This window comes from Nipponia nippon, unplaced genomic scaffold, assembly GCF_047370975.1.
Source record: "Nipponia nippon isolate SJK-2023a ecotype South Korea unplaced genomic scaffold, ASM4737097v1 scaffold_1, whole genome shotgun sequence".
Lineage (NCBI taxonomy): Eukaryota > Metazoa > Chordata > Aves > Pelecaniformes > Threskiornithidae > Nipponia > Nipponia nippon.
In genome coordinates, this window is record NW_028262290.1 from 24667573 (window position 1) to 24694470 (window position 26898).

The window sequence follows — 26898 nt, forward strand, 5'->3', positions numbered from 1 at the left end:
ACCAAGTTTGTTGCAAATGGGAGAAAATAATGAGGTGTTTTCAATGACTTCAAAATCCTGACTATCCTGTGGATATGTAGGATTTCTTTATTTTTAAAGCACCATGGAGACTGTTCAACAGTTGCTAAAATAACCATGCAATTACTTTAATGGCTAAAACAGATCCAAGCTTGGATTTTTACTGTGCACATATATTGTACCAGTGAAACATTTAAGTATGGTTCTTTTTATAGGTTTTGAATACACTCTGCAGCCTCCTGATTTTTCTCTTTTGGTCTGAAATGCACCATTCACATAACAAAGTATCTGTCGGTGCATCTGAGAGTTCACACTCATGATTCATCACCCTATGGGTAAATGTTGACAGCTCTGGTCTCCGTACAAGTGGGTTAATTGCTTTGCCTTCTTCATCCGCTGATGCAGACTGTGCAGGCTGCTCCATGGCCAATGTCTCGGTCCTGCAGGTTTGTCTGCAGTGTACGCTCCTGTTGTCCTGCACACTCTTGCTCATGATTCTGGTGAGGGTTTGTGTTGCCCTTCTGAGGAGCACAGCAGAGAGTTTCCAACTCAAGGAGCACAGGCTTGGAGCCACCTTCCTGGACTTTCCCAGCAGGACAGAGTGTCTGGGGTACGATTGCGTGGATAAACATACAAATATGTGTTTTAGCCAAATTGGATTGAGCAGTAGCAGCAATGTGGACTTCAGCAAAGTAAAACAGTTCCTATGAGGACTTGCGTGTTCATGTCTGTGCTGGAAATATACCCTTATACAACCTGTTTAAATTAGAGCAACTTGTCCCTGGCTGCTCACAGGGAGCACTGCTTCCAAGAAGTGATGCAGACCATAGGCAGTAATACCCTAGCATTTCTCCCTTATCTGTGGCAGACAAAAATTTTCCAATGCTGCTTCAGAGGACTCTCTAATGACAGCCTATGGCCAGGAGAATCCATACCAGCCTTCTTGCTTTCGTCTATTTGTTTGTACTCTGCAGAGCCAAAACTAGAAGGTAAATTCAATACACATATGCATCTGTCCCGGGCTACTTGCTGTTGTGGTAAGAAATGGTCATGCTTATTGTTAAACTGACATAAAGTGGCTTAACCTGACTTAAAGTGCAATGAACCTCGTGTAGGCATGAGGTGCAATAACGCTTGTCTTCCAGGTTCTTGAATCAAGCAACGCATCTGTACAAAGTGACAGCAGTTGTGCCCATTAATTTTGTGTTCTTCACCACCAGTGCCATCATTTCAGGTTTGTTTCTGGCCTTCTGCCTCTACAGAATGATTTTCTAAACATCAGGTTTTCAAGAATCGCTGCCGGTGAACAGGAACACAAACCAGTCAGTCATGTTTGTCTTCACAAAAAGAAGTTTTTCCTAAGTGACAGGTGTTTAAGTTCTGAAAAATGAGTAAGTTCACAACTTACAAAGCAAAATAAAAATAATCAAATTCTAGCATTTCTAGAACTGATATGTACAGTTTACTGTGCCTTGCTGGCTTACTAGAAGTACCTGCATTTATCCCAGCCGCATCTTGACATCCAGTAAATGCATTTACCATGTGCACACCAGCTTCTCCATATCCTAACTGGTAGAGTAATTTTAACAGCCTGGCAAACTACTCAAATGACAACCAGCTGTGTTTCAGAGTAGTTAGTGTATATTCCATTTCAGAAGGTGGAATTCTAGGTTAAGTGAAGGAAATAAAATGACTCCAAAGACCTTTTAAGCATTTAACATTTTATTCTGGGTGAGAACTTTGAACTCAGCGTTGTTAAAGAGGGACTGCAAATCTTGGAAATGGTGCGCAGTGTAAGAACATGAGCAGGGAGGACGACTAAGATGCTGTATCAGCAATGAGCCAAAATGATCATGTTGTTAGAACATTTATGACTCATTTTAACACACACTGGGGGCTTTCCTGTCATTGCTGTTCAGGAGTTTCTCATGCAGAGCTGCCATTAATGAGAAGGGGAGTTAGCTTCATGCACAGATTGCCTCAGCACCTGTGTTAGAAGAGACCTACACTTTGTGACTGAGGGGAGACTTGTGCCAAAAGGGGGTTGCGTTCTTGTGACCATATGGGGAATTTGGCCTTGTGCCTCCTTAAAAGATCAAGTACCTATTCAGGAATGGCTTAATAGCTTTGAGACTGGATACACATGCATTTGCACCACGTTAGTTAAACCAGTGTAGGGCTTAGAAGAACAACCTCTGATGAATCTTGCTGGGGTGCTCGTAGAAGATACCTCATCTCATGATTCCCCCATCCCAAGTTATGGCCTTTGAAGATACAGTCACACTTCAGCTGCGCTGGTTCACACTCTGGTGTTTCTAAGCAAAACTATGCTCATCAGTGGTTTAAAGCTAATATACTTGGCTGTGAATTGGGGCAGCTGAGATCCAGATACACATCTGGTTCTGTCACCTCCACTGCAGAGGTACTAATTCCTGGAAGAGGGGTGACCAGAAAGAGCTAGTGATCCCTTCAGCCAGAAAGATTTGGCAAACTTGGCTGCTGGAGCCCTTAACTTGGTGTAAACATCAGGGACACAGCTAGTTATCAAAAACCTGTTCCCAATTGGAGTTAAGATGTCCACAAGGTCTGTTGGAGTGGCTTAACTAAATCCATGAAGAACCTGTTAGTTATATTGGTATGACTCTGCTTGTGAATAAGACCTTGAGTTTGACCTGCATCAAAACTGTTGCTGACAGTGCAAAAAATACCTGCATTTGTGCAGTTACTAACATAGCACATGCTCCAACCTGATTGATAGACTAAATCTTCTCCAGTCCCATGCAGTATCTTGAGAAAGCCTAGAAAATGGAATATGGGCACATAAAGTGAACCCATCACAATGTGTATTAATACCTTATTTGGGATTTTTTTGCTCCGTTTGAGCATGACACTGCTCCTGACCCTCCCAGCTGTAATTCATATCACTTGGAAGCCAGTCAAGATCTGCAATTCTTGTTTCTGTCACATTCCAGGGGTCGTATTTTATCGGGAATTCCAAAGTGCAGCTTTGCTGAACGTGTTCATGTTTCTGTTCGGGTAAGTGTATCGGCCTAAAATCTGCACTAACGTTTGTACTGAAACAGCATTGCCTTGCGGAATCCCTTCTTTTCTCAGTAAGAAGAAACCCGTCTTGTTATTAAAGTATTATGGAATAGCCATTATAGTAGGATAAAAAAACATTAAAGGAAAGATTGATGTCTGTGCTTTGGGAGTTTGGAGGCCTGGTTTTGAATCCAAATATGTAAAAATGTGAGACACTTATGAACTACTAATCTCATGATGGAATGAAAAACCAGCAGCATGTGTTCCTCCAGCAGGAAGAAGAAATCACTGCTCTCCACCAAGATCATGTTATAGGGGGTGCTTTAACAACTGCGAGAAATCTCCCATGTTACCTTCCACTGGCATGTCGGGCTGGTCTTTGCTGCCATTAGGCATGGGCAATTACATGAGTTGCTTGCCTACAAGGCAGGACTATAATATCTCTCCCTCATCCTCCTGTGCTGAGAAAGACACAGCATGCCTGTGGAAAAGTTCAGAGCATGCTAAGAAGCTGTTAACAACAAACATTTGAAGAAGGGCCTAGGTGTTGTGAGAGCAGAAACCTTCTGCTGGCTACCAGCACCGTAACAACTCTGGGGACAGGTGACAGTTACTTGATAATGGGTGTGAGATGGTTAAAAGCACCTCCCAGAACTGCTGGAGGTGTCTTGCCACAGTGCTGTCAAATAAATGGGGCTGATAGCTACAGACATCTTCATGCTCTACAGTCGGCACGGAGGTGCACACAACCGCTATCTTGTTTGACTGCAGGAAAAGTGACAGAAAATGGAGATGAGCAAATTCAACCCATGTATTTGGCAGGCAGGAATTAGTGGTTTTGTGTCCAACACAGAGCGGATAGAAGATTTATCCAAGCATAGCAGTTTCTCATTGCTCCTGGCTTACTGCTTGCCCCTGAGACACAAAGTCAAACGAGAAAAACAACAGAGATGTTGATTGTCTGCAGCTAGACTGAATTGTTAATGAAATTGCAAATGCTAGAATGCTAGCTTAGATGCTCTGTGAAGATTCGCTCAGGGATTCAAATGTTGTGGTCTCACACTCACAGGCATTTGATTAGGTATATATTGCTGAAAGTGTAATTTTGCCTGCAGAGCTTTTGGAACTGATAATAAAGCTTCTGGAGGCAAAAACTAGACTGAAAGGGAGCCCAGGATAAATTTATAGAGCTGCCAGGAAGAAAAGTTTCTTTATAAACTGAGCAGCTTGAGTTTGGGAGTCCTTCAAAAAGAAACGTGGAAAGAAATTCTCATCTCAGATGCAGTGAACTGTTTCTAATGATACTACGCCACTATTATTTTGCAGGTGTCTCCTATCTTTCCTTGGTGTATTTGTAATTGCAAGAAATAAAAAAGAGGAACATTTACAAATTCTTTTTATTGACTATGGACATATTCCCGGTAAGTCAGGCTTTTTTTCTGTCTCTCTGTTTAAAAATGAGATATCAGATAATGAGATGACCTAGGAGAGCTGAGTCACAAATGTGCTCTAGTCATATTTAATAAATATACTGTTCCCTTATTTTCTATTCCTGTTCCCAACAGATTTTTCAAAGAATTTTTCAGAGTTTTTCCAAGCTATTGTTACAACCAGTCAAATGAAAACAATGATTACTGGAGCAAAGAATGTTGAAATGATGGATTGGTGGGGGATTTGTTTTATTATAATTCTTCACAGAGTTGTTGTTTTTCCCTTCTCTCACCCCATTTCCTTAGGACAAAAATTGACAGGCAAAATACAACCAGATTCTCACAGTTCATGCTATGGCACTTTGAATAATGAAGATGACTCGGTGAAAAGTCAAAGCTGAAAGAAGAAAGCACCTTACATGCCAATTAACAGGAGGAACGCCACTGGAACAAGGATCGGCAGCACCTTTTTGTTGGACGTATTCAAGCACATGTTGAAATCCTGTATGTTGATGAGTCATAGTATTAGTTAATCCTACTTAATTGATCCCATGGCTGTCCCAAATGTGTTCTGAAGATAAAGGAAGCCTTAAGAAAAACTAAATAACCATTAATGAAACCAAACATTCTCCTAGTATCAATACCTCTTGGGGATATTTTTTGGAGTCTTAATTGCCTTGAAATGCAAATAGGCACAAAACAGCATTATAAAAATTCCCCTTTGAAACCCCCCAGATGTAGATGCTTAAAGACAAAGGTGGCAAATGAGAAGAATTTTCATAAGGGTCTTCAAAGTATTCTGCTATATGTATAATACTTTTAAAAATCTGATCCTTCCTGTTCAGGAGTCAAAACTGTGGACATATATACAGTATATCCAAATATGTACTCACGAAGTATTTTATATTATGTGTAGAGGGAAAATCCTGATTATCTTCTGCCATCAGATTAATTCTCTTATCTTCCAAGGAAATAAACACTTGTGTGAGGAGGGGAAAGGAAGAGAGCATTTGTCATAAACATAGGCACGTGCGCACATGCACACATTTGTGGTGTCCAGCCAAGGCAGAGCTAGGGAACCACACTTCACATTTTACATCTTCCCAGGAGAGTCTGGTGCACTGGGCTGGACTGGGCTGGGCTATACTATCTGTTAATATAGTCTAGCCTGAGGTTTAGCTTCTGTTTTCAGGAAAACAAGGTTTTAGTGAAGAAAGTGCAAAGTTCTCCAGAGGGAATGGGGTAGCCAGGCTCCCTCCCTTGATGTGTCTTGGGAAAATACTCCTAAAAAAGAAAAGCAGGGCAACTCCTGCCTCCTTCCTAAACCACTGGCAATCCTGGATGAGGAAAGGCTGTAAAAAACAGGATGACAGAGAGTCATGGTAACAGTATATTTTCTGCTGCATTAAATGGTAGTGTCTCCACACTGATTTGAAGAGCCAGCAGTGATGGGAAGCATGGCAATACAGGCTCTGTGGTCAAAGGTCTCAGTGTCCCTCAGTCCCAGCCTCCCGGCAAGAAAGCTTCTTTTGGGTATTCATCGTGGTCCACTTACCCCTGCCTGGTAGCACCGATCTGCCTCAGCTGGCACAGTGGGGGTCAGACGCCTCCCCTGCAGAAACAAGTGAAAATGCTCTTGAAAATTGTTTGTCTTGGACAAGATGATACTTCTTTTAGGTTTGAATTAATGTGTAGTAATGGATAGGGGCCATAGGCTGTGTGTAGTTTGTTTCAGTGGGATATGAGGAAATGAGGTCTTTTTTTTTCCCAAATAATCGTTTATTTCATTTTAAAATAGGTATAGATGAAGATCCATAAGACAGTTTCATTTCAAACCCTACGAAGCGCACAGAGAGCTGCAGTTTTTCCTATGCAGCAATGTCCCGGGAGCCAGGGTGTGGGGCAGGGGGTTGTAAAGTTGTTTTCCAATGTGGATCTTCTCCAGCTGGCCCAGGACAGGGCTCTGTGTCTGCACCTTACTTGTACCAGCTGCCTGGCTGTGGCCTTCTTTTCCCCTCTTACAGCTTGAGTTCAAGTTTCTAAAGCTTAAAATAAAAAAAAGCACATTCCTTTTGTATGCTTTCTCCAGGGAATAAGGGCATGCCTCTTTCTTTTGCAAGTCAAATTTAAGCCACTTTCTAAGTCTCAAGTGAGAGTGTGTGCTAAAGATGGAAATAGGAGGCCTACAGTTTTTCATTCTGTGACCTGGGAAACAAACAGGTGAAAGGATTTGGTTTTGTTTCTTTTTTAAATGATTGGCCTTGGGCATCTTTCCAAAATCTGTTTCCAGGGTTCAGGAGGGCTGGAGGAAATAATAAAGGTTACCAGGTATAGGATTTTCTCTTTTAAGCAGGAAGTCAAATGTAAAAATCTGTGGCAAAAGTTATTATTTATTTTAAACTACTGTGTTTCTTCTTGAACAACACTTCTTTTCTTCCTATGGGTTTATAAAAAAAAATGTGTTAAAATGTTTTCTGTAAACTTGAATGTAATTGAAATTAATTTATGGAGCAAAACACTGGCGGGAATTATGTGCAATTAAAACTTGTGATTTGACATGATTTTTGAGATGCGAGCATGTTCCAACTAATTAATGTATTACAAGATCGGAAAAACTCAGTGATGAGAGTTCATTACTGCTCTGCCAAGAAAGGGACATGATTTGTTTCAAGAATCAGTTTCTAAACAATGTCATTTTCAGATTCTGCTTGTGATATTTAGGTTGCAAACACCACAGGCAAATGCCTGCTAAAAGAAAAGCCCTTTCACTGGAATACAAAAAAGTCTCTGGAGCCCTTCTCTTTAATAATGAGTTATTTTCTTGCAATGTTTTTCCTGACATCAAAACTGTGGGCCAGATATAAGCTGCAAAACTTGCACCTGCAGACTGAACTTTCTTGAACAGATCCTCCACGGGATCTGAGGAAATCAAACCATGGGAAGGCGTGGTGGGCAGGCGGTGGCTCACGTGGTCCCCCAGGCTCCAGCTTGGGATTTTTGACAGACCAGAACCAGCAGGACTCGTTTAGTGCTTGTTCCACTGCTGGTCATGCTGCGGTAAGAGATGAAGTATTAACTGGCCATGGGCCTGGAAATGGGAGCTCTGGAGTAGAGCGAGGCCGTTTAATTTTTGCCATAAAATAACAGGATGCATTTACCAAATGGTTTCAGCTGGCAAAAAATAAATTCATTTTGGACTGGATTTGTATTTCTGCCCATGGTAGGGGCCTGGCGTTCACCTGGCAGGCTTATTGCCTGCTCCTCGCTACCACCCAGCTTTTGGTGGCCTCAGGCACAAGGAACATCCTAAGGTCAGCTAGAAGCCCAGACACGTGTCTGACTATGCAACTTGTTCTAAGGACTGACTTTTTTTCTTTCCATTGACTGTTTGCTATAAGGTGCATAAACAATGCTGGAAGGATGGACTGGGACCAAAAGTCTTCTGAACTCAAAATGATCTCCCCTTGCTATATCTCCTTCCAACCCACTTTATGCAGGATCATTGGTTATTTGCAGAGAAAAATGTTGACTCTGATAACAGCGGGGTGCATATGATTAGACCGAGCTGTCTTTCAGTTTGCCCTTTTGTTACTGTCCTCTGAGGCTTGGCCTTTCCCTTGTTTCAATTTGTTTCTTTATTTCTTTTGGAGAAATTAGCTGGACTGTGTTAGCAACTAGCCCAAAGGAGAGAGAGGCTAATTACCTTAATTATTATTGGAGGGACAAGCTGGAAGAGTTACAACCTGAGGCCACTTCAGGAGAAAAAGATAGATAGAGAAACATTTAGTACTCTGGATTCGCAGGAGTTTGAGAAATCCTGTGTTTGAAATGTTTCTGGGTTCTGGGATAGAATTAGGGGAATTAGGGACATCAGCGAATAAATAGCAATTCCATATCTTTTGTATCTAGTCTTAGTTTGGCCTTTTTTTTTTTTTTTAACTGATTTGGGAGTGAAGGGTGACTATTCTCTGCCTAGAGAAGCAGAGAGGAAATAAGACATTCCCTTGGCACATGGGAGATGTTTTAACCTTTTGAAGCTGGGAGAAAGGTAGATGTACCTTCCAAGCACCCTGGCTGAAGTAACCATTGAGTTATACAAGGAGGCAGCACTGGCAAATACATCACTACATATTAAGCAGTCATGACCATTTAGAAAGAATCCTTGTCCTCTTGTCATGTGTTAAATATGTTCAGAGCACATGCAGCTGATCTGGCCCATTAGGCTGTAGATAAATGTATTTTTGAAACATCCAGAATCAGCCTCTGGTGTCTGGGCCCTTTGAGCATCCTATCACTGCCTCTTTGGCATGTACTGTCTTGCATGCAGAGCTCTTGCCAGGTCCTCCCTGTGTGGAAATTAGACTGTGTGGTGGGTACACGCCACAGGCTTACTCTGATAAGAAGATACTGTATTGCCAGGGCATTTCCCTTGACCTGGGAAGTGTTTATAGGGTACTGCCCTACAAGGAAGTTGCACAAACCTACAGTCTTTGATTACATTCCCTTTACTTTGTGATTCCCACTAGAGTAAGCAAGGGCAATTTTGGGTATCCACAGAAGCAGAATTATTGGCACCTCAGGAACTTCCAGGCACAACAGATGGACCCTAAATAAAGAGTTAGGTGGCTGCCGAGTAGGTTTCTTATTTAATCTAAATTCCATTTTTTCAGTTAGGCCCCTAAAATTTGTCCAAGCCTTTGAGGGAGAAAGTGCATTTAATAGTATAAATCTTCAGGAGCATTTTGACTGCTGATGGACTCAGGCATTGGTGCCAGGGGAATTTGTGTCAGTTCACAAGGCAACAATGAGGGGACGGTGTTCGGCAGCAGAATCAGAAATGTACCGTGGTGGCAGGAGAGTTTTGCATGAACACAGAGGAATAACTCCAGGGGAGCACTAATACACAGTGGTCTCCTGGACTCCTTGTCAGCAGTGTCAACAAGGCATTTGTTGACAGTTTTCGAAGTAGAGCTACTCTAAAGGAATGATTAAACAGGTGGTTCTAACACTGACTGTTTTACATGAAGCGAATGTATCACTGTAGCCCATGGCACTAATACCTTAAACATGAAAAGTGGCCTGTGGCCATTGATGAAGGAGCCAGTTTCTGTACTTTGCTAGATCACATTGGGGAAAATAGCAATGATTGATTTAAGCCTCCAGCACAAACATGCGCTTGCCAGCTCTCCGGTTGGAGATTTCCACTCTTGGAATAGGCATTGCCTTGCCTAGATGAAATCTTTGGAGTCTGCTGCCAGGTCTTTTGCCAGAATCATTAAACTGGTTGAAAGAACAGCACTGTCATTTGTCTTCTGTTTGATAGCTGGTGGGCATAAATCCAGAGCAGCACGAACACAAGATCAGGACTTTTCTCTCCATTCGAAAAAAATTTTAAATGTTTTTCTTGAATTTCAGTAGCATGTGTACCAGGCCCAGAGCTTTGTGCTGTCTAATGCTCTGTAATGCCCTCAGCTAAGGGTAAGAGAGAAAGCTTGCATGGCACAGAGGCTGCTAATTAGGCAGTTCTTACCTGTCACTGAAGGTTACTGCTGGTAACACATTGTACAGCAATAGAGTACAACGAAGTACTGAAACTTCTATTGAGTTTTCCAAGAACAGCTGTTCTGTGTTTTACAAGGGAAAGGAGCTGAGGAATATGATTTACTATTACTAAGCATCACAGTTATCCATGTGTTTATTTTTTCCAGACAATATTTAACAGTTAACTAACAGGCACGTCCTGACAATACTGACTGGATGCTGGGTGCGTGGATGTGCTGTAGGATTCGATGCAGCGGTGTGAATAACGGCAGGTTGCTAATATAAGAAGGCAGCTCGATGTCATCTGGCCTGGCCTCCTGCACAGCTCCAGTCAGGCAACCTCCTCCAAGCACTTCTGTGTGAACCCTTTGGCCCATCTACAGAAGAAGGCACACCGTCCTCTCCTACTAGTCAAAGTAGAGGATCCACCAATGCCATTAGTAATTTGTACTAGCAATGAGTCATTGTTTGCTTTTGAACTGTGCCTTGTGTCTATTTTAACTTGTCTGGATTTAGCTTGCAGCTCTTTGTCTTTTGCCAGTGATTTAAAGCACTCGGTAAGTCCCTCTAGTAAAATACAGTAAGACGACTTGGGCTTTTCACTAAGCCAAACAGACGGACCTTTCAAGTCTCTCACCATCAGACATTTCTGTCAGCCCTCAAATTGTTTTCTGCGGCTGTTTTCTGCTCTCTCTCCATTTTTCCAGTGTCTGCAATTGGCCAAATACAGAGTAAAAATCAGATCCTAGCAGCACTGAAGAAGTAGCACAGAACTGGACCAGACCCAGTGTGCCGTGACCGGGTGCCCAGCTTCCCCTCTTCCCACAGCTGCAGCACTTGCCACTTCTCCTAGGAGGTGCCTACTCTTTCTGTTTTGACACTGTAATTTAACAGCGGCTGTTTTGCACACCCAGAGGTGCAGTAGCCTCGATTATTTTCAGCTATTTGACTTCTGACTCACTGCTGAGTTTGGTGACAGTCCAAAGAGTAGGTGCCCCTGCTCAGAGGTCCCTGGGAGACCCAGCACAGCAGGAGACCCTGAAGCCCTCTGGCCCAGGGGCTGGCACAGATGCCGTGGCACCTGGCAGTGGTAGTAAGCAACCTCACAGAGCTGCCCTTCCTCCAGCACCTGAGAGATTTGAGAGCTCAGCCCTGATTTGAGAGGCGGGTGACTCATTCAGTGACTGTTTAAGGTGCAGTAAGTAAATAGGCTCTGGGAGGGGTGCCTGGATGTGGGGAGACCCTGCCCAGGTCATTTGGTCTCTCCTCAAGGATGGTGATGGTGCACCAGAGTGAAAAAATGCTGATATTTGTCATATACAACAGAAAGGCTTCTGCTCCCTCTGCCCCTTGCCGCACACAGCCTCATGGTGAGGATGTGTTTTGAAAGTTTGGGCACCCACTCTCTGAGAGGACCCAAGCACCTGCTAACGCTGAATGGGGCATGCAAACCCCAAAGAGCAGCGGGATGTGCGTGCCAGCCCTGGCCTCTTTGGCTCGTTCAGGTGATCGGCCATTTGCTCGGGCTGTGGATGTCCCCACCCTGAGGTGCCCAATTCTCCCTACAGAGTCCTGTGCTTCTGGTCCTGCTTCTTCTCCCTGCACAAGGGACGAGTCTCCCCCAGCCCTTTTGGAGATCTAGGTTTTGAAATGCATTTGTGTTGGAGAGAACATTGTGGTGCATTTACAGCCTAAGGTCCCGTGTTACACCACAGAGCAGGCACAGCTGTTTTGCTGGTACCCTTGCACTGTGAAGAGTTTGAACTCAGTGCTTTGAGGTGTTTGGGGTGGTTTTTCTTAGTAATTTCAAATGAACAGATCAGTAATGTCACTTCAATTAGCCTGAGGCAATTTGTGGTGGAACTCTTCATTTAAAAAAAAAAAAAAAAGCTGCTTTTAATAGTGAAGTCTTTGCAAATAAAAGGCCATGCTGGAGCACTTTGAATGTGATTACAGTGACTCACATTTTTAATGGCTTTTTTTTTATCTCAAAAATGGCTTTTTTCCAAACAAAGTCCTACAAGGCCTCATATAACAAACAAGGGTTACTGCTCTTTTCCACACATAACATGAAAAATATCCTTGAGCAGAGCGAACTGCAGCCCATCTGCTGTAGCTTGGCCCGGCGCGCGGCGCAGCTCCCTGACCATTACACATGGCTCTTGGTAAAGCAAACCACCTGCTTCCTGCACGAGGTCCCGCCTCGAGCCTCCCCAACGCTTCTCCGAGGAGGAAACCCATCCAAACCGCTGACGGGGGATGACAACCTTGGCATTCCCTTTTGCTGCATTTGTTCTTATGCCATTTGTTGTTCGCTCAAGTGCTCCGTGGACTTTCGTCTTCTTTTCCATCCAGACTAGAAAAAGGCAGGCTGCGCCAGAGAGAAATAGACTCTTACTTTCCTGTTTATTGCGCTCCCTTGCTCTCCAGCTGCAGTCAGCAAAGTCTTCATTTGGGAACCCAAAAGGGCACCCTTGAAAGGGAAGGAAAAGGAGATAGAGAAGTCTTGGGGCAATTTTGCCAAGGAGTGGTCTGAACGTCAGCCCCCTCCTCCCTGATTCAGGGTCTGATGCTGCAGATGCTTAACTGAGCTGAGCCTTTCATGAATCCCACTTACGTCAAACAAGTACTCGCCGAATTCCAGAAGTATCCTGGATGCGTACTTCCCAGACACTTTACCTAGACACTTATAGTGCAGACAAACTGTAATTTTGCAAAGGCTGTGCTGAGTAAAAAATGGCATTTCCCCCAGCTGCTTGCCATCACACTCCACCGCTCTGCCAGCTGAACGGACCAAAGCCAACGCCATTACACAGTGCACGCTGAGCATCCTCACATTGCCTTCACTGTCGATGAAGGGAGACCTCTGCTAATCTCACCATCGCTGCTCAAAGCAGATCAGGGACTATTTGCATATCCCCATCCACCAGCTGCACTGGGAGGGTGCCCTGCAACCATGGGTGGAGGAGGTGGGCATGGCTTCAAAGGACGCAGCTCTTTACAGAACAAAAGGCTTTCTATGGCCTAAGCGTGTTCAGGGTACACACTGCTCCAGGGTACCTCTTAGTGGCCAAAACATTAATGTGAAGTTTAAAAGTCCGAGTTGAAATCCTTTCGCAGTCTGAACTGGAGACCACTAGCTACATCTTCCAGAACTGGAAGAACTGGGCTATTGGGGGATGACTTCTGCTCAGCCGTGACCCTGCTTCTGCAGTCTGGAGGGTGCTGTGGTGGCACTTCATATGACCATCAGGACAAGATGCTTCTTTCCGCCTACGTTAAAAAGAAAAGAAATTCAGTGCTGTTGTTTTGTGAAGAAATAAACAGTTTTCACTGCCGTTTTCTCTGAGGAAGTTAAACCATATTGTTAAATCAACCATCAGCGGCACTCTGAGGTAAACACCTCATATGAAAAATTTCAGCTCAGATGGCAGAAATTTGGCAGAGTTTTATGATCAGCTCAAAATGGGATCTTACAGCAGAGGATGAAGCAGTGCTGCCAGCTGTGCCCAAGACCAGGACATTTGCCTTCTTGAAATAGTGTTATTTGGAGGAAAAAAGTGTTTGTGGATATGTCTGGTTAACTGGGTACTTGTGTGGCATAGATTAATATCTCACTGGTACCAGCCCTATCAAGTGTTCATTAGTGTGCAACATGCTGTGCCACTTGGTGCTCAGAGGGTACCTTTTCTTTATTTCTTTCTTAGAGACTGAAGTTGTGCAACATGCAGTAAACATCATTAGAACTGGAAAAAATGCTTACTTGCTATGCATAAAAAAGTCTTCTAATGCAAAATAAAATCACAGCTTTAAACGTGTCATCATTAACCATTGGCCAAAACAAAATCATAGCTTAAAAATGTATCATGTCTGGCTGGCCAAAACTCAAGCCTATGTTAATTTGTTTTGTTATACTAAATGGTGGCTTTAGACACACCACGCCACAAGCAGAGCTAGGCTGTAGTTGGGGTTGTATGAAACGGGGTAAAACGTGGAACACACACTGCAGTAAAGCATCGGTTAAGATGATCTCAACATCAACCTACAAGAATACATTTGTGCTAAGAAATTATAGGAATGGTCCTAACTCTATTTCAGCAAATGTTGGTGCTCATAGATTGCAGAAGCCACAGCGGATACCAGAGTCCCTGTGCTTTCCTTCAACTCCTTAGTAACTAAAACTGCTGGGGTGAGCTGGGGGGTCACTGGGAGGCATTCAGACCCTTGCCTTGAGCCTGCGCTTACAACAAATCATGCCCCAGCATAGGTAAAAGGCAATCCTGAATTCCTGTGTGCTTGTGGGTATGGCAACATTTTGGTTCCTTTTTTCCAAAGAATCGAATTCAGGTGAAGTAGGTGTAGCCGTAAAACCTGGCCTCCTCCTCTCTGAAGCAACCACTCCTGTTGACCCTTTCCCATTCCCTCCATTTGCCTTTCACAGCAGGACTTTGGGGTATTTCTATGTTCCCTGTGATGGAAGAGGCACCAGAGCTGTCAGCAGTCAGGACACCAGTTTGACTCCTCTGCACACATTTGTGTTTGGCATCTTCTGCTTGGAGTCTCATCCTGAATCCTTTTGGGTCAGCTCCATATGCAGTTTGTTGGGTGCTCAGTGGCATCTGAGTAGGGCCCATGGGTGTGACTGCAATGCAAATAATTTACTAAGATAAAAGGCAGCATGAACACAAGAATAAATAGGCTTACATGTACCATAACAATGTGCCTGGAATTACAAAGTTTCCAGCAAGCTCTGGAACAAGCTTTACAGTAGAAACAGCAGGAGCAAGAAACCTAACTAGTCTTAAGATGGAGCCTGCAAAACATATGATCTGTTTGCCTGCAATAGCACAGGAGCCTCTGATGTGGAGGTCTCTCCCCGTCTTGTGCTCCACAATCTGATGTAGCTGTTACATTCAGTCTTGGCTTCCTGCAGCTCTAAAGCTGCAATGTGTGTAGCAGAAAGCACCTCCTTGCTGTATAGCAGAGCTGTGAGGAAGGGAAAAGACTTGCATTTGAGCCGAGGCTATGCAGTAGCTGAGATATTCCAGGAGCAATATTTACACTGGAAAAGCCAACCCAGACTACTGCAACAGTGGTAGTAAGGGCTTCAGCAGCATCTGAGGTGGTGTCCAGGAGACAAAAGGAGAGGAGTAAAATAATATAAAACTGCTGTTTTTTATTACTAGCACTGCTGCATCTAGTATGCTTCATTCCTGAGTATTAAGCACCTGGTGGAAGATGGAAGCCTGATGCAACAATCTGTCATTGACTCTAAAGAGTACACACAATGCATGAGGCAGATATTTTGTGTCTTCCCAAATAAATAAAATAGTGGACACACTTCTCCAAAGCAGTGCTCCTCCATGCTTTTTAATCCAAAGATCTCCAAGCATTTTGGAGGACTAAGCTGCAGGCTGCTTGAGCAGTCTTAATGCAGTGGTCTTCATGAATAATCAACTAAAAATTAGGCCATCCTTTGAAAGTTGTGACAACATGTTTGTGTGGGTTTGGGCAGCTTTGGGATGGGGGAGATAGTGGGGAGAGTTGCTTTGTTTTAGAGTGATCTCACAAAACATTCTCTGAAGTCTTTCAGACCACGAGCGGTCCCCAGAGCACAGGTTGAGAAACACTCTCCCATGGACACAATAACATCTGAGAGCAGAATTGCGTTGTTCCCTAAAGCTGCGGAGTTCATGAGGGATTGCTCGGAGAGCAGGGGGTGGTTAGACCTCTCCAGTGTTATTCACAGCACTAACTTACAGCGAAACAGAAAATGGCACTCTAATTGTTGTCATAGCGAAGGAAATGTTTAAACCCCAATGAAAATGTAACCCATGCTGTTCTTCTGCAGGCATGTGTGGAAAGCCCGAGATGTAAGATCTCCTGGGTATTCCCATGCACTAGAGTACAAAATCAGAGCGGATACATTTGATGCCTTCTATGCTCTATCTGATGTCAGTGATGATCAAAACATGCAAGAACTGAGAGGGAGTGTAGATTTTAAGGAAAGTTACATCAGCAGTCACCAGTGTAACAGCATCCCAAGGAAGAAAGGTGTCCATATCTCTAGAAGACATGGACAGTCAACGTACGGACCCCTGAAAAGAGCCAGGTTTCCTAATGGGTTTCTTTCATTTTCTGGGTTGAGGAGTAGCCTTTTAAGAGTCTGGAAACATTTTTGCAGTGAATGAGAGTTGCCTCAGAAATAAGACATGAAAGGTGAGTCTGACTAGAATCAGTACTCCCCCCCAATCAAATTTCCTTTTGAATAGTAATAAAATGTAAATATTGAGGAGTCTCCTTTCGGTACTTACAATGGTCTTGCTTTTCTGCTCATTTTGAGGAGCACTTAAGAAAGATACCTCTTTTCCCTTTGTCAGTAGGAAAGCAATAAAATTACAGTAATCTGAAAAATACTGGCATTAGCTCTGAAAAGGGCTAATGCAGAAGTATGTCAAAGAAAAAAAAATTAAATTTTTGTTATAGTCTGTTTAAGATAACTGAATTCCTTTAAGTGAGTAGCACATTTATCATCATGAATGTCAAAATTTCCAAAGGTAACCTTCATTAAGTCTCTTAAGAAGTCAGCCATCAACACCCACGTGGTTCAGAGACTGCACAGCAAAACCAATAATAAAACCAGTAGGTGTAGTAATCACTGCTGTTTTCTCTCCCCATTTCTTGCTTTCTTTATATAACAGTATGCGCATGTGTGTGTGTCTGTGTGTGTGTGTATAACAGACATAAACCTAGCGAAGAGCAAGACTTGCCTGTCTCTGCACTTATCATGTATTGATGACTCAAAAATATATCATTCTGAAAAATAAAGAAGTCTTCCTTCTCCCATATCATCCCTCTACAGGAAGAACTTTTGTTTTCCTGCTCAAATCATCACTTAAAACATTGTAGGACTAAAACATGACTAAACCTAAACATTTTCATTTGGAGCAAGCATTTTCCAGCAGGTTCGGGTGGTCAGCTGTGGAGATCATTTGGCTTCTATGAAGTTATTTGCAAAGAAAAAAAAAGGGTTGTTATAAGTGATTTCATTTTTTTCAAAGATTACTTTCTTGATAATGTTATACAATATACCCCTAATAGCTGGTTTATAGGCCAGCTCCACAAAACAAACAGACAACCTACAAAAGAGAAACAGTGAGCAAATTGGCCTGGCCAAGGAAAGCTTTCCTAAGATAATTAAAAACACCTTGTGCCTGTACTGTGAGAAAGAAGACAGCTTTCAAAATGTTTATCTTTGAGCTAAAATACAGGTCCCAAGCCTGAGTTTGAAAAGCAGCTGAAAAATAGTTGGCCCTGGTAAGGAGCTGAGGGTAGGCGGGCCAAGCCGTGAGCACCATGCGGGTGGGACCGTGGCCAGCGGGTCAGCTGGGATGGTCCCGGGAGGAGGTGGGCAGGCACCTCCTTCCTCTCATTTCTGTTCAGCTTCACGCCTCGGAGAGGCACGTTCCCCTGGTCTCAGAGGCGCATCCTCCGCCAGCTATCCCATAGTCCCTCCTCACAGGAGGCTTCCCATTAACCCACCCCAGCACCTTTAGCCTCTCAGTTTGTTTCTCCCGTTTGGTCCCTCCATCCTTCGGCACCATGCAGCACCACCGCACAGCTCCTCTGCCTCTCCTGCATCTTCTGCGGACCACCCCACTTGCTGGCATACCCAAAATACCCCTCTTTTGCCAACAAGTCCTTCTCCTGCTGCTTCTCTTCATGTTGTCTTCATGTAAGTCATTTAGGCAATGGTTTATATGAAAACCTAGGGTGAGAACAGAGGTCGACATAGTAAAAAGGCTTTGGTTGTAACCTCACTTTCAGTCCCTAACTTTAGGAAAACGCTGCCTCCCGGTTCCAGGTTTCCCGGCGTCGCGGCTGCTTGCAACTTGGTGGGTTTGTTTATTTTGGAACATTTCCTTCACAAGGAGAAAGGAAACAAAGTTCAGCCATTACCGCATGAGCAGGAAGTGAAGAAAAAAACCCTCTCCTCATTATAAAAGTGTACTCAGACCTTTTCCCTGCCTTCCCCCACCCTCCAAGCAAGACTTCAAAGCAAAAGGCAGTCTCAGGCAGTGACATTTGCTATGGAAATAGGTTTGTGGAGTGCAGCACAGGGCCAGGTCCCAGAGGAAATTTTTGTTGTCAACTTGATAGTTACAAGGATTTGGAAATCACCTAATGAGCACGTGGGGTAGGGTGTTACTTTCTCACTCAGTTATTAAACCTGCACCTGGTGCATTTCTGTGCAGCAAACAGCCACGTGCAGGACTGCTGTCTCCAGAAATAAATGGCCTGAGGAAACCAAGGAGAGAAGGACAAATCCCATGCCCAGGGCGAGCTCTTGCAGACTGCAGAATTGTACAGTAGTGCTCTCCCCTGTAAGCCTCAGCCTGGCACATTTGGCCGTCCGTTGGCTGCAGATGTGAGCTTCATGGAAGCCTGTGGGCCAGCTCCTGCTCACCGTCTTAAGTTCTTCTGCTAGTGCCGCCTGCAGATCCTGTGGGACTAAAAAAAATACGGTGTGTTCCGAAAATGCAAACAAGTTGGACATCTAACTAGACAATATGGTCACAGTGGAATTAGTTTTGAAGGCTCAGTTCTCTGAGAACTAGGGAATAATAGAGCCCAATAAACAACACAAGGATACAGTAAATGCTGGCCATCTCTTCAGAGAAACCTGAACAGAAGAGTGACATCTTTGGACAGGGATCATCTCTCATTTGTGTCTCTTACTTTCTTTGGGCTGAGTGGCATCTCTTCTTAGTAAATACCTGATCTGGCCTCACTGCATTTCATGCTACTAAATGGCTTTATTGAGCCAGGAGATGGCACAGGAGCCCTGATCTCTTGCAGGCGCTCTGAGACATGACATCAGCTGTATCAGGAATAGTATGTAGCATCCAACGGGAAAAGATTAAAACACCGTACTTGTGAAGAAAATTGTTAAGAAAAAAGTTTCAGACCCAGCGGGAAGAGTTCCTGAGGCTGTGTTGGATATCCTCCAACACCGAAGGACTACGAAACTTATAAAAGACATGCAACATCAGATACGACCAGCGATGCATCCAGATCATTATCCCATCTCCGGCGACAACCAGGTGGTGCCAGATCAAAGGGCAGGAACACCTGTATCCAGTAACTGCAGAAGGGGTGAAAGTGTTGATGGTATCCTTATCAAGAGTCAAGGCTTCTAGGAACACATTCTTCTAGGACGAACGCAGCGTTGCCTCATTGAAGCAAAAAAAAGGCGGGAGGATGTGGCACCAAATTGTAAGGGTAAACACCAGGGCAATGTCTCCATGTGCTTATGTGCTTACTGCTGACAAGTTAATATTCCATTAAAGCCAGATACAAGCCCTGAACACACTGGACACATGAGTAACCTTGCACGCATCCGAAGTTAAGGGGCTACCTTGTTTGTTGCATGATTAGAGCTAAGGCTTAGGCAGATTCGTCACGGCTACAGCAGTTCTGCAGCACTTAATTGCACAGGCCGAGCAAAACACAACTATGAAGCCGATAATTTCAGCAGTATGTTAGAGGTCTGTAGCAACATGGGAAAGGGCCAAAATGGATGGTGGCAAATAGTGGGGAAAAGGTCATGAGAAAAAAAATGAAAGAAGTAAATTGTATTAGCAGAAAAACAGGGCATGACCCTACCATTTGGCAAAGTTACAGAAATGTTAACCTTTGGAAATGCTATTAGTTCATTGCTGTTGGAAAGTTGGCTAGAAAGGCAACACTCAGGACTGACTCAGTTCTAGGGTTTCTGCTGCGCTAAGCACAGTAACACATGAACACACCTCCCCTCTCCGAGGCACGCTCGTAAGGAACAGTCACTAAATACTGTGTTATTCCTAATATTTTGCTACCCTAGGCAACCAACCACTGACTCCGCGTGGCGTGACACAGCCTGGAAGAACTAGATAGTCTAGAATCAATTTGCTACTCCAGTTGAGTTTGATTTTATGATCTTAACACTTGTCATTTTGGGAAGGAACAAAACATTCACTGTTCCCAGGGTATGTAATGCTACTGGGAAGCCATAAATTTTAATTCAGTGCTTTATTTCCCTCGTGAAGAGATGTTGTTCATATGTGCTGTCACAGTTGGGGGTTCCTCTTTTTTTTCCCTTTTGGTTGCTTGTCCCTTCATTAAGTTGGAACACACTCAGAAGCACGACAGCTTTTGTTTCTATCAGTGATGGATGTTAGAGTGAGAGTTTTGGTCTGGTTTCCTTGGACCAGGAACTGTTTCGCATGAGTTTTTCTGCTGGATGAGCTGGCACTCCTCGCTCCCCCTGGCTCCCTCTCCAAGCTCTGCCAATCACCATTTTTCTTCCTTCAACATCCAGCTTGAATTTGAAGTGGCAGGAAACAGAGACTGACGGTTTTATTCTTTAGAGGAAAGGAATCAATTCAGAATGCATGCTGGTGCCCAAAAGAGACTTAAGGAAGAGAAGTGCCCTGCAAGTTTATCCAAGGGTATGTCAGGGCTTGAAAGCGGAAACAGAAAACTTATTAAAAATATTTGTATTTTTTATTTAAATTAATATTTTAGTTTATTGGAAAACCATACTCCTATAGAGTTTTCTGTAAGATATATTGCTTCATAGTTGGGAAGAAATACCTGGATGCCTAAAGGCTCAGAGAAAATATCTGCTTTTCAATCTTCCCCCTTGTATTTTCCACTTGAAAAAATTTTACCATGACAAAAACTGAAGGTACATACAGAAAAATATCCAGTTAATTGAAGGGTGCCTACTGCAGTCTATGAAAGAAGATAGGTCATATCCTAAAGAAAAGAAATTTTAATGATAGCAATCAAAGTTCAAAGGGGAATCTTTTAAGGGTTTTCGATAATTTTATATTATGGGATAAAAGTATATCCTCTCTGTGAGGTCAGAAACCCTGTTTAGCTCCTGTTTGAGAAGGAGACCCAAACTTCAGTCAGGAGGTTGGCTGAAACTTTACATATTTTTCAATACTCAGTGGTCTAACATTGTGAGGACTGAAAAGGAGGAAACAGATACTGCAAGTTGTATGTTTTTCTCCAAGTCTAGGTCCCCATAGGCTAATTTATATTCTTGAAAATATGCAAATTAATTTTGCAAATGGATCTGGATAAGAATAAATTTTTAATGGCCATCAATTTAATGACCTTGCAGATAGAAGAGGTCAGCTCTCTTGCTTCTTAATAAACTCTGAAACCTAGCTGACATGTGGAGTTGACTGTTTTCAACGGTGAAAGGGAAGTTATTATTTTTGGTGGGGTTTTTTGTTCCCATCCCTGAAGACCACATGAAACCTGGCTACTGTCCTGGGACTTCTAGTTCAAGTTATTGTCTTTACAGTCCCTGGAGTTAACCTAATAGCCTGGGATCTTGTCTGTAGAAAACATTTGGAGAAAAATGAATTTATGTTGTATTTCCTGCATATTTTTGATAGCTGCTTGGCCAGACTAACAGTATCCCTCCTTGTACTGTGGAACAGTCATCTTTTAGCTTTTGACGGCCTTTTACAGAAGGAAATCTGAATAAAAAATACACAGTATTTCAAAATGAAGGCCAAGATTTACTCAGAGTAGGACCAAAGTGGAATTTAGCACACAGATATAGCATAAATGTGGCCTTTCCCTCTTCTGTGGTCTCTACTACATTTCAACAGGAAAATTGTCAAAAAAAAACCCTGTTCCATACCAAATAGCGAGGGCACTGGGGACGGATTCATGGTGGGAACTCAGCAGAGGACCTCACGGAAGGATTTGATGAGAACCAGAGTGGGGGCTGCAGACCCAAACCCCCCACAGGCTGAGGTCCCCTTCGGGGTGCTGCCCAGGCACCACGCTGCTGGTTTGAAATACTTTTAGCTCTTAAAAAACCAACATTTTAACTACTGAAAGATCCGTTACTTGAGACATACGCTAATGCTGTGGACTTGTATCTAACTCTTCATTTGCTGTGTTTTAATGTACATGTTAAAGTGCATGTGCTATAGAAAATAATTCCAAGGCTACAGCATTACAATTAAAAAACTAAAGTGCTCTAAAATCATAAGAAATTAAATAGAAAAATATCAAACCAGCAAATGGATGACTGCTATGGTTTACACAGGAGACTCCAAGAACAGGGCTTAGTGCCCAGCCAGAGAAACAGCCAGAAGTTTGTGTCGCTGATGGGACGTGTATCAGGTTCCTCGCTGTCCTGTACGAGTACAGGTCTTGGAAAAAACTCCAGGTGGGAACTGAACCCACCTTTCTAGCCCGGGAAGGGATGGATGCCTGAGGCAGGCCAGAGGACAGTACTTGGTGCATCTTTCTGTCTTGTTTAAAAATGTGAATGACAGAACATCTTCCCCAAACATCTCGCTGCAGTATGCTTTTATGGTCTGTATTACAGGGAGGCCTTTCCTAGGACTTCCATTTTTCTGATGTGATCTATTTTACTGCATCCGCAACATAATTTCAACAGGCTGCAAGGACACCTTCTACTAAGAAAAAGGAACTGAACTTGAGGCATTTTTACAGGTTAAAATATAGAATAATATTCAAATTACCTTTCTAAATAAAGAGAAAATTCAAGTTTCAAACCATAGTCCTTTTACCAGGAGAGATTAAAAACACCTCCGGCCTTGGAAGTTTTGATTTTAAACCTGTGTCAAAACTCTTCTGCTCCTCCAGCAATCAAAGAAAATGATTTGCTCCAAGGGAAGAAGCGATTTAAATGTACATTCGTTAGGAAGCCTCTTACCATGTGCGTCACCTGTGTTGCCCACATGCAAGCACTTGCACAGGAACATCTTGTAATGTTGGTGAGCTCTAGCTTTACACCAGCGTGTTGTACGACAAAAAGGGGTTGCTTGCATATGATGTGAGAAACAAGCCTTCAGGCAGGGAATTGCTATTTTCTGGATATTTCTGGTTTTCTTGCACAATTTAAAAAGGAGTAAAACTAGCCTTCTGCATGCCTACTAACCTAGAAAATGAAAGTTTTTTTCTTTTTTTCCTTTTTTTCTTTCCTTTTTTTTTTTTTTTTTTTTGGCAAATGAGCCCAGAATGCCAGGATCTGGATCTCCAAGCTATTTGTTAGACTTCTCCAACATCAAAGGACTCCAGAGCTTCGCCATCAGCGCAGGATGGGCTTCCACAGCTTTTGGCAGCGGGTGCTGTCACGTTGCTCAAGGCGCAATTTCGACAGAGGTTGCTTTCTCACGCTCCAGCGCCTGTCGCAGCTGGCGGCCGCTGGGTGCACGCACCCAGGTTGGGCACTGCCCCGGAAACCTCCTCGGTCCCAGCATCAGGTCTGGGGACACTTTAGGGGCTACAGAAATCTGTAGTTTTGGGGCTGCCATTTTAGAAGTTGTGTCACTGTCTGCTACCTATAGGCATAAAAGCAAGTTCTTAAAGACACTAATAGAAACTACAGCTAATTTTTCAAGAAAGAATTTACTCTAATGCTTACAAACCATTAACGCCTCAAAATACAGTAGCTCAGTGAAAGTCTTAAAAGGACTAACGGAAACTACAATTCCTTCCCTTTTAAGACTTTCCCTGGACTACTATTTTATTGATGCACTAATGTTTATTTTCATCTGCTTCTCTTTGAATAAAAATCTGGTTACAGTTCTTAGCCAATTTCATACATTTTTGTGATTTCATTTGGAACCCCCTTGATATATTTGCCAACTAATTTACAAGAATTATTGCATTGTAAAAATATTCAGAAAACCTGGATGCAATTGATTCCTGTAAGACATTTTGTCTTACAGGAAAATAAATTATCTATCGTTAACCCTTTAATCCCTGCTGGCCTGTATCAAAACCATTTCCACATGCATCTAAAAAAAAAAAAAAACAAAACTAAAAATCACTGCGTTAAGCAACTGCCAATCTGGAAAGTGTATTTTTAATTGCAGATTCACAATTTGTTCTTCCATGCGCCTACTCTGGATTTTTTGGAGTGCTAAGGAGAAGTAACAGACTCTGACGTGTGTGGTCCCTCTTTCTCACCCAACCCAACCCATTCTGAGCAACTGGCTTCGCCCGTGGGTGAAGCTGCCTTGGGTGACACCTGGTACAAGCCAGGTAAGATTTTCCAGAAGTACATGTGCAGTATTTATAATTAATTACAATCGTAGACACATAGGATTTGTCACTAGAGCCACAGTTAAAACAACTGGGGTGCCTCAGGTAGGGAGGAGGAGGTGGCTTATTTCTAAGGTGGCATTTACATTCATTTTTGAGTGATAAAGCTCTAAATAACTCAGGTTTTGCCTGTCCAAGCTTGCTTTCACGTCATCCTTTTGCTAAAAGACTAAAAAAAGTTTTTTGATATTACCCAGTATGAAAAAAAGAACAAAACCAGAAATTAAGAGAAGTGGTGTGTGAGAGTGAGCCTTGATGGGCACATGGGTTTACAGATGCATGAGCTCTCCCACCCATCACAACCATTATATTCTTTTTAAAAGAAAACATTTTCTAGGCTAAGAAACAGGATGCTGAGAGGACTGAGCTGCAACAAACAGCCTTTCTCATCCTGGCTATATATTTGATCTTCTTGAGATGAAATGAAATATCGAATTGCACCATCCTTTCTAGAAATTACAGCAAATCCTCACATATTTGGATCATGAAATTTGAGCTGCTCTCTTCCTTCAGACTGCTTTTTCATTCTCTGCTTTACTCTTGCTGTGTCCTGGATGTCTTTCTGATTACTGTTTCTTAAGAATCGGGCTTAGCTGTGGAAGGCTGTCAGATTAGCAGCACTGCTGTAAGCCCATGATGAAAAGTCAGCTAAAATGTGTCAAGCAAGCCGATGCTGGTACATGTTATGTACATCTTGGAGTGTCTAACAAAAATTTAAAAAAATAAAAAAAATCATGCTCGGTAGGCATTTTTCCTACTATAGAAGAAACTGTATTTCTTCACAGAGACCCAATGCAATAAACGAAAGTTGTGTTTTGTCTGTTCTGTTCTTTTGTCACCCCAGTTACTTTGCAAATTCCCTTGAAGTCATTAATTTTATTTTGTCCAGGGTCAATCAGGCTCTGACTTTCAAAGCTGCCACAAAATGATTTCAGCCCATCTCCTCTGTCCTTTCCCAGAGTTCTCATTATTCAGTACAAGTTTACTTGCTCTTGCAGGGATTTGCTGAGACCAGTGTTCACAAGGAAGAATTTTAGTACAGCTGAGTTGAATTTGCAAGAAGTAAACTGAGGGTGCTATTTAGATTGTTGACCTCTGGGAAGAGCATTTAGAAGCAGGGGACTTTGGGGTTGGTTTTTTTTGCATGTTGTATTTTTGGAAAATAACACTATTGCTTTTCTGCTTTTCTCAGTCTTGGCGCTTCAGAAATCTGCCTTTGGTAATTTACTCCCCCGAGCTCTGTTCCTACTACCTACCTCACATGGACATGTGAATGGATCAGGTTTGACACATTGGGCTCTTCCAGATTTCGAGCACTGAAAGAAAACTGTCACGCTGCATTTGACTACCCTCTGTCTGTGTGTGCCATGATCCCCCAAGGCTTCCACCTCCATCCAGACATCTGTCTCCCTGCCAATTATTTTCCCACAATTGTTTCAACAACCCCAGCTGCCTTTCTGCCAGGTAACTTCTTCCATTACTCACGCACTGCTAAACAAACTGATTGCCCTGAACGTCTTTAACAAATGCACAGCAATCTGGCCAGGGTCCCACCTCACCTCATTCCACAGAGTAATCACCACCTGCTTCTGAAACCTCATTTTCTGGGTCTGCAATGGTAAAGAATGCGCATCTCAGTCACGAGACCCTCAGCTTGGTAGGTCTATTGGTCACTGCCCCTGTCTTAACATAGCCAGCAACTACCATGTAAGTCATGGTTGAGGATGGGAAAAGACCCTTCACCAGGTGAGTCTCAAGTACGGCATTTATTCAGCTGCTCCGAGGGAGCCGTAGGAAAAGCTACAGGAGCAGTGCAGTAGCATTCGAACTCTTCACAATGCTACAGATAATGCCAGAATTGCCTTCTGTGCTTCTCATCAGCTTCCAAAAGCTCTTGCCAAGCAAGGAATGAGAGGTAAGGGTTTGTGCTGGCATCCATTTTGAGAAAGTTACCTGGAGAACAGCATGGGAGCCGGAGCTCCTTTCACTGAGCGAGAGCTTCCTGGGTTCCCAAAAATGCTCATGTATCAGAGCCCGCGGGAGCTGATCCAGATGCTCTGGGGTAGTTAGCCTGTGGGTAGTAACTGCAGGAAGGTACAGCCCAAGAACAGATGTGTGCTGCAAACTACACCTGATTCAACACGATGAACACAGACTTGCTGTCCAGCTGATGCACAGATAACACAGGTTTAATTAGCCACAGTTTGATTATCCGGTGTTGACACGGTTTTTATGACTAAGTCACCCTTGAGAGGCTCAGAATCTGGAAATCCCAACCACAGATAAAAATTTCCTTGCAGCTACATAAAGTCACAGTATTTTTCTGACAAACTTTGGCTGAGAGTTTTGAACATTTTTTAACTTATCGGGCTTGCAGTGCATTTTACAAGGAGAGTGAAGTCTTAAGGCATAAATCATCGACTTAAAGGAAAACAACTGTGTAACAATATTACAAGATATACAGAACAGGATGCACTTGGATTCCAGTTTCTGTTCATTGGCTCACCAGAGAGAAGGATCATAAATCAGAAATAGAGAATGGAAATCAAAGAAAAGTAACAGGAAGTGTCAAAATGAAAACCTGGCAGAAATTACCAATAGAAGGAAAAGAAAAAAAGACTCCAGATGTTTTTAAAAAAATAAAAACCTGGGAAAGATTCAGTGAACAAAAGATCTACAAGCAGAAAAGAAAAAATGATAGCTTGGGTGGGGGGTTTCT

General features: G+C 43.0%; 1 protein-coding gene across 2 annotated transcripts in view; it reads left to right on the forward strand.

Moving 5' to 3' along the window:
• NIPAL2 (NIPA like domain containing 2) overlaps positions 1-7051 on the forward strand; it is a 54867-nt gene extending 47816 nt beyond the window's left edge. The window contains exons 8-11 of one of the 2 annotated variants that reach the window (XM_087734929.1): positions 1164-1252; positions 2991-3054; positions 4387-4481; positions 4797-7051. In XM_087734929.1, coding sequence (XP_087591055.1) covers positions 1164-1252; positions 2991-3054; positions 4387-4481; positions 4797-4891 — 343 coding nt within the window. In that variant the 3' untranslated portion in view covers positions 4892-7051. The remainder of the gene's footprint in view (positions 1-1163; positions 1253-2990; positions 3055-4386; positions 4482-4796) is intronic. The other variant, XM_087734935.1, reaches the window with a different exon arrangement.
• The last annotated feature ends 19847 nt before the right edge of the window (positions 7052-26898 follow it).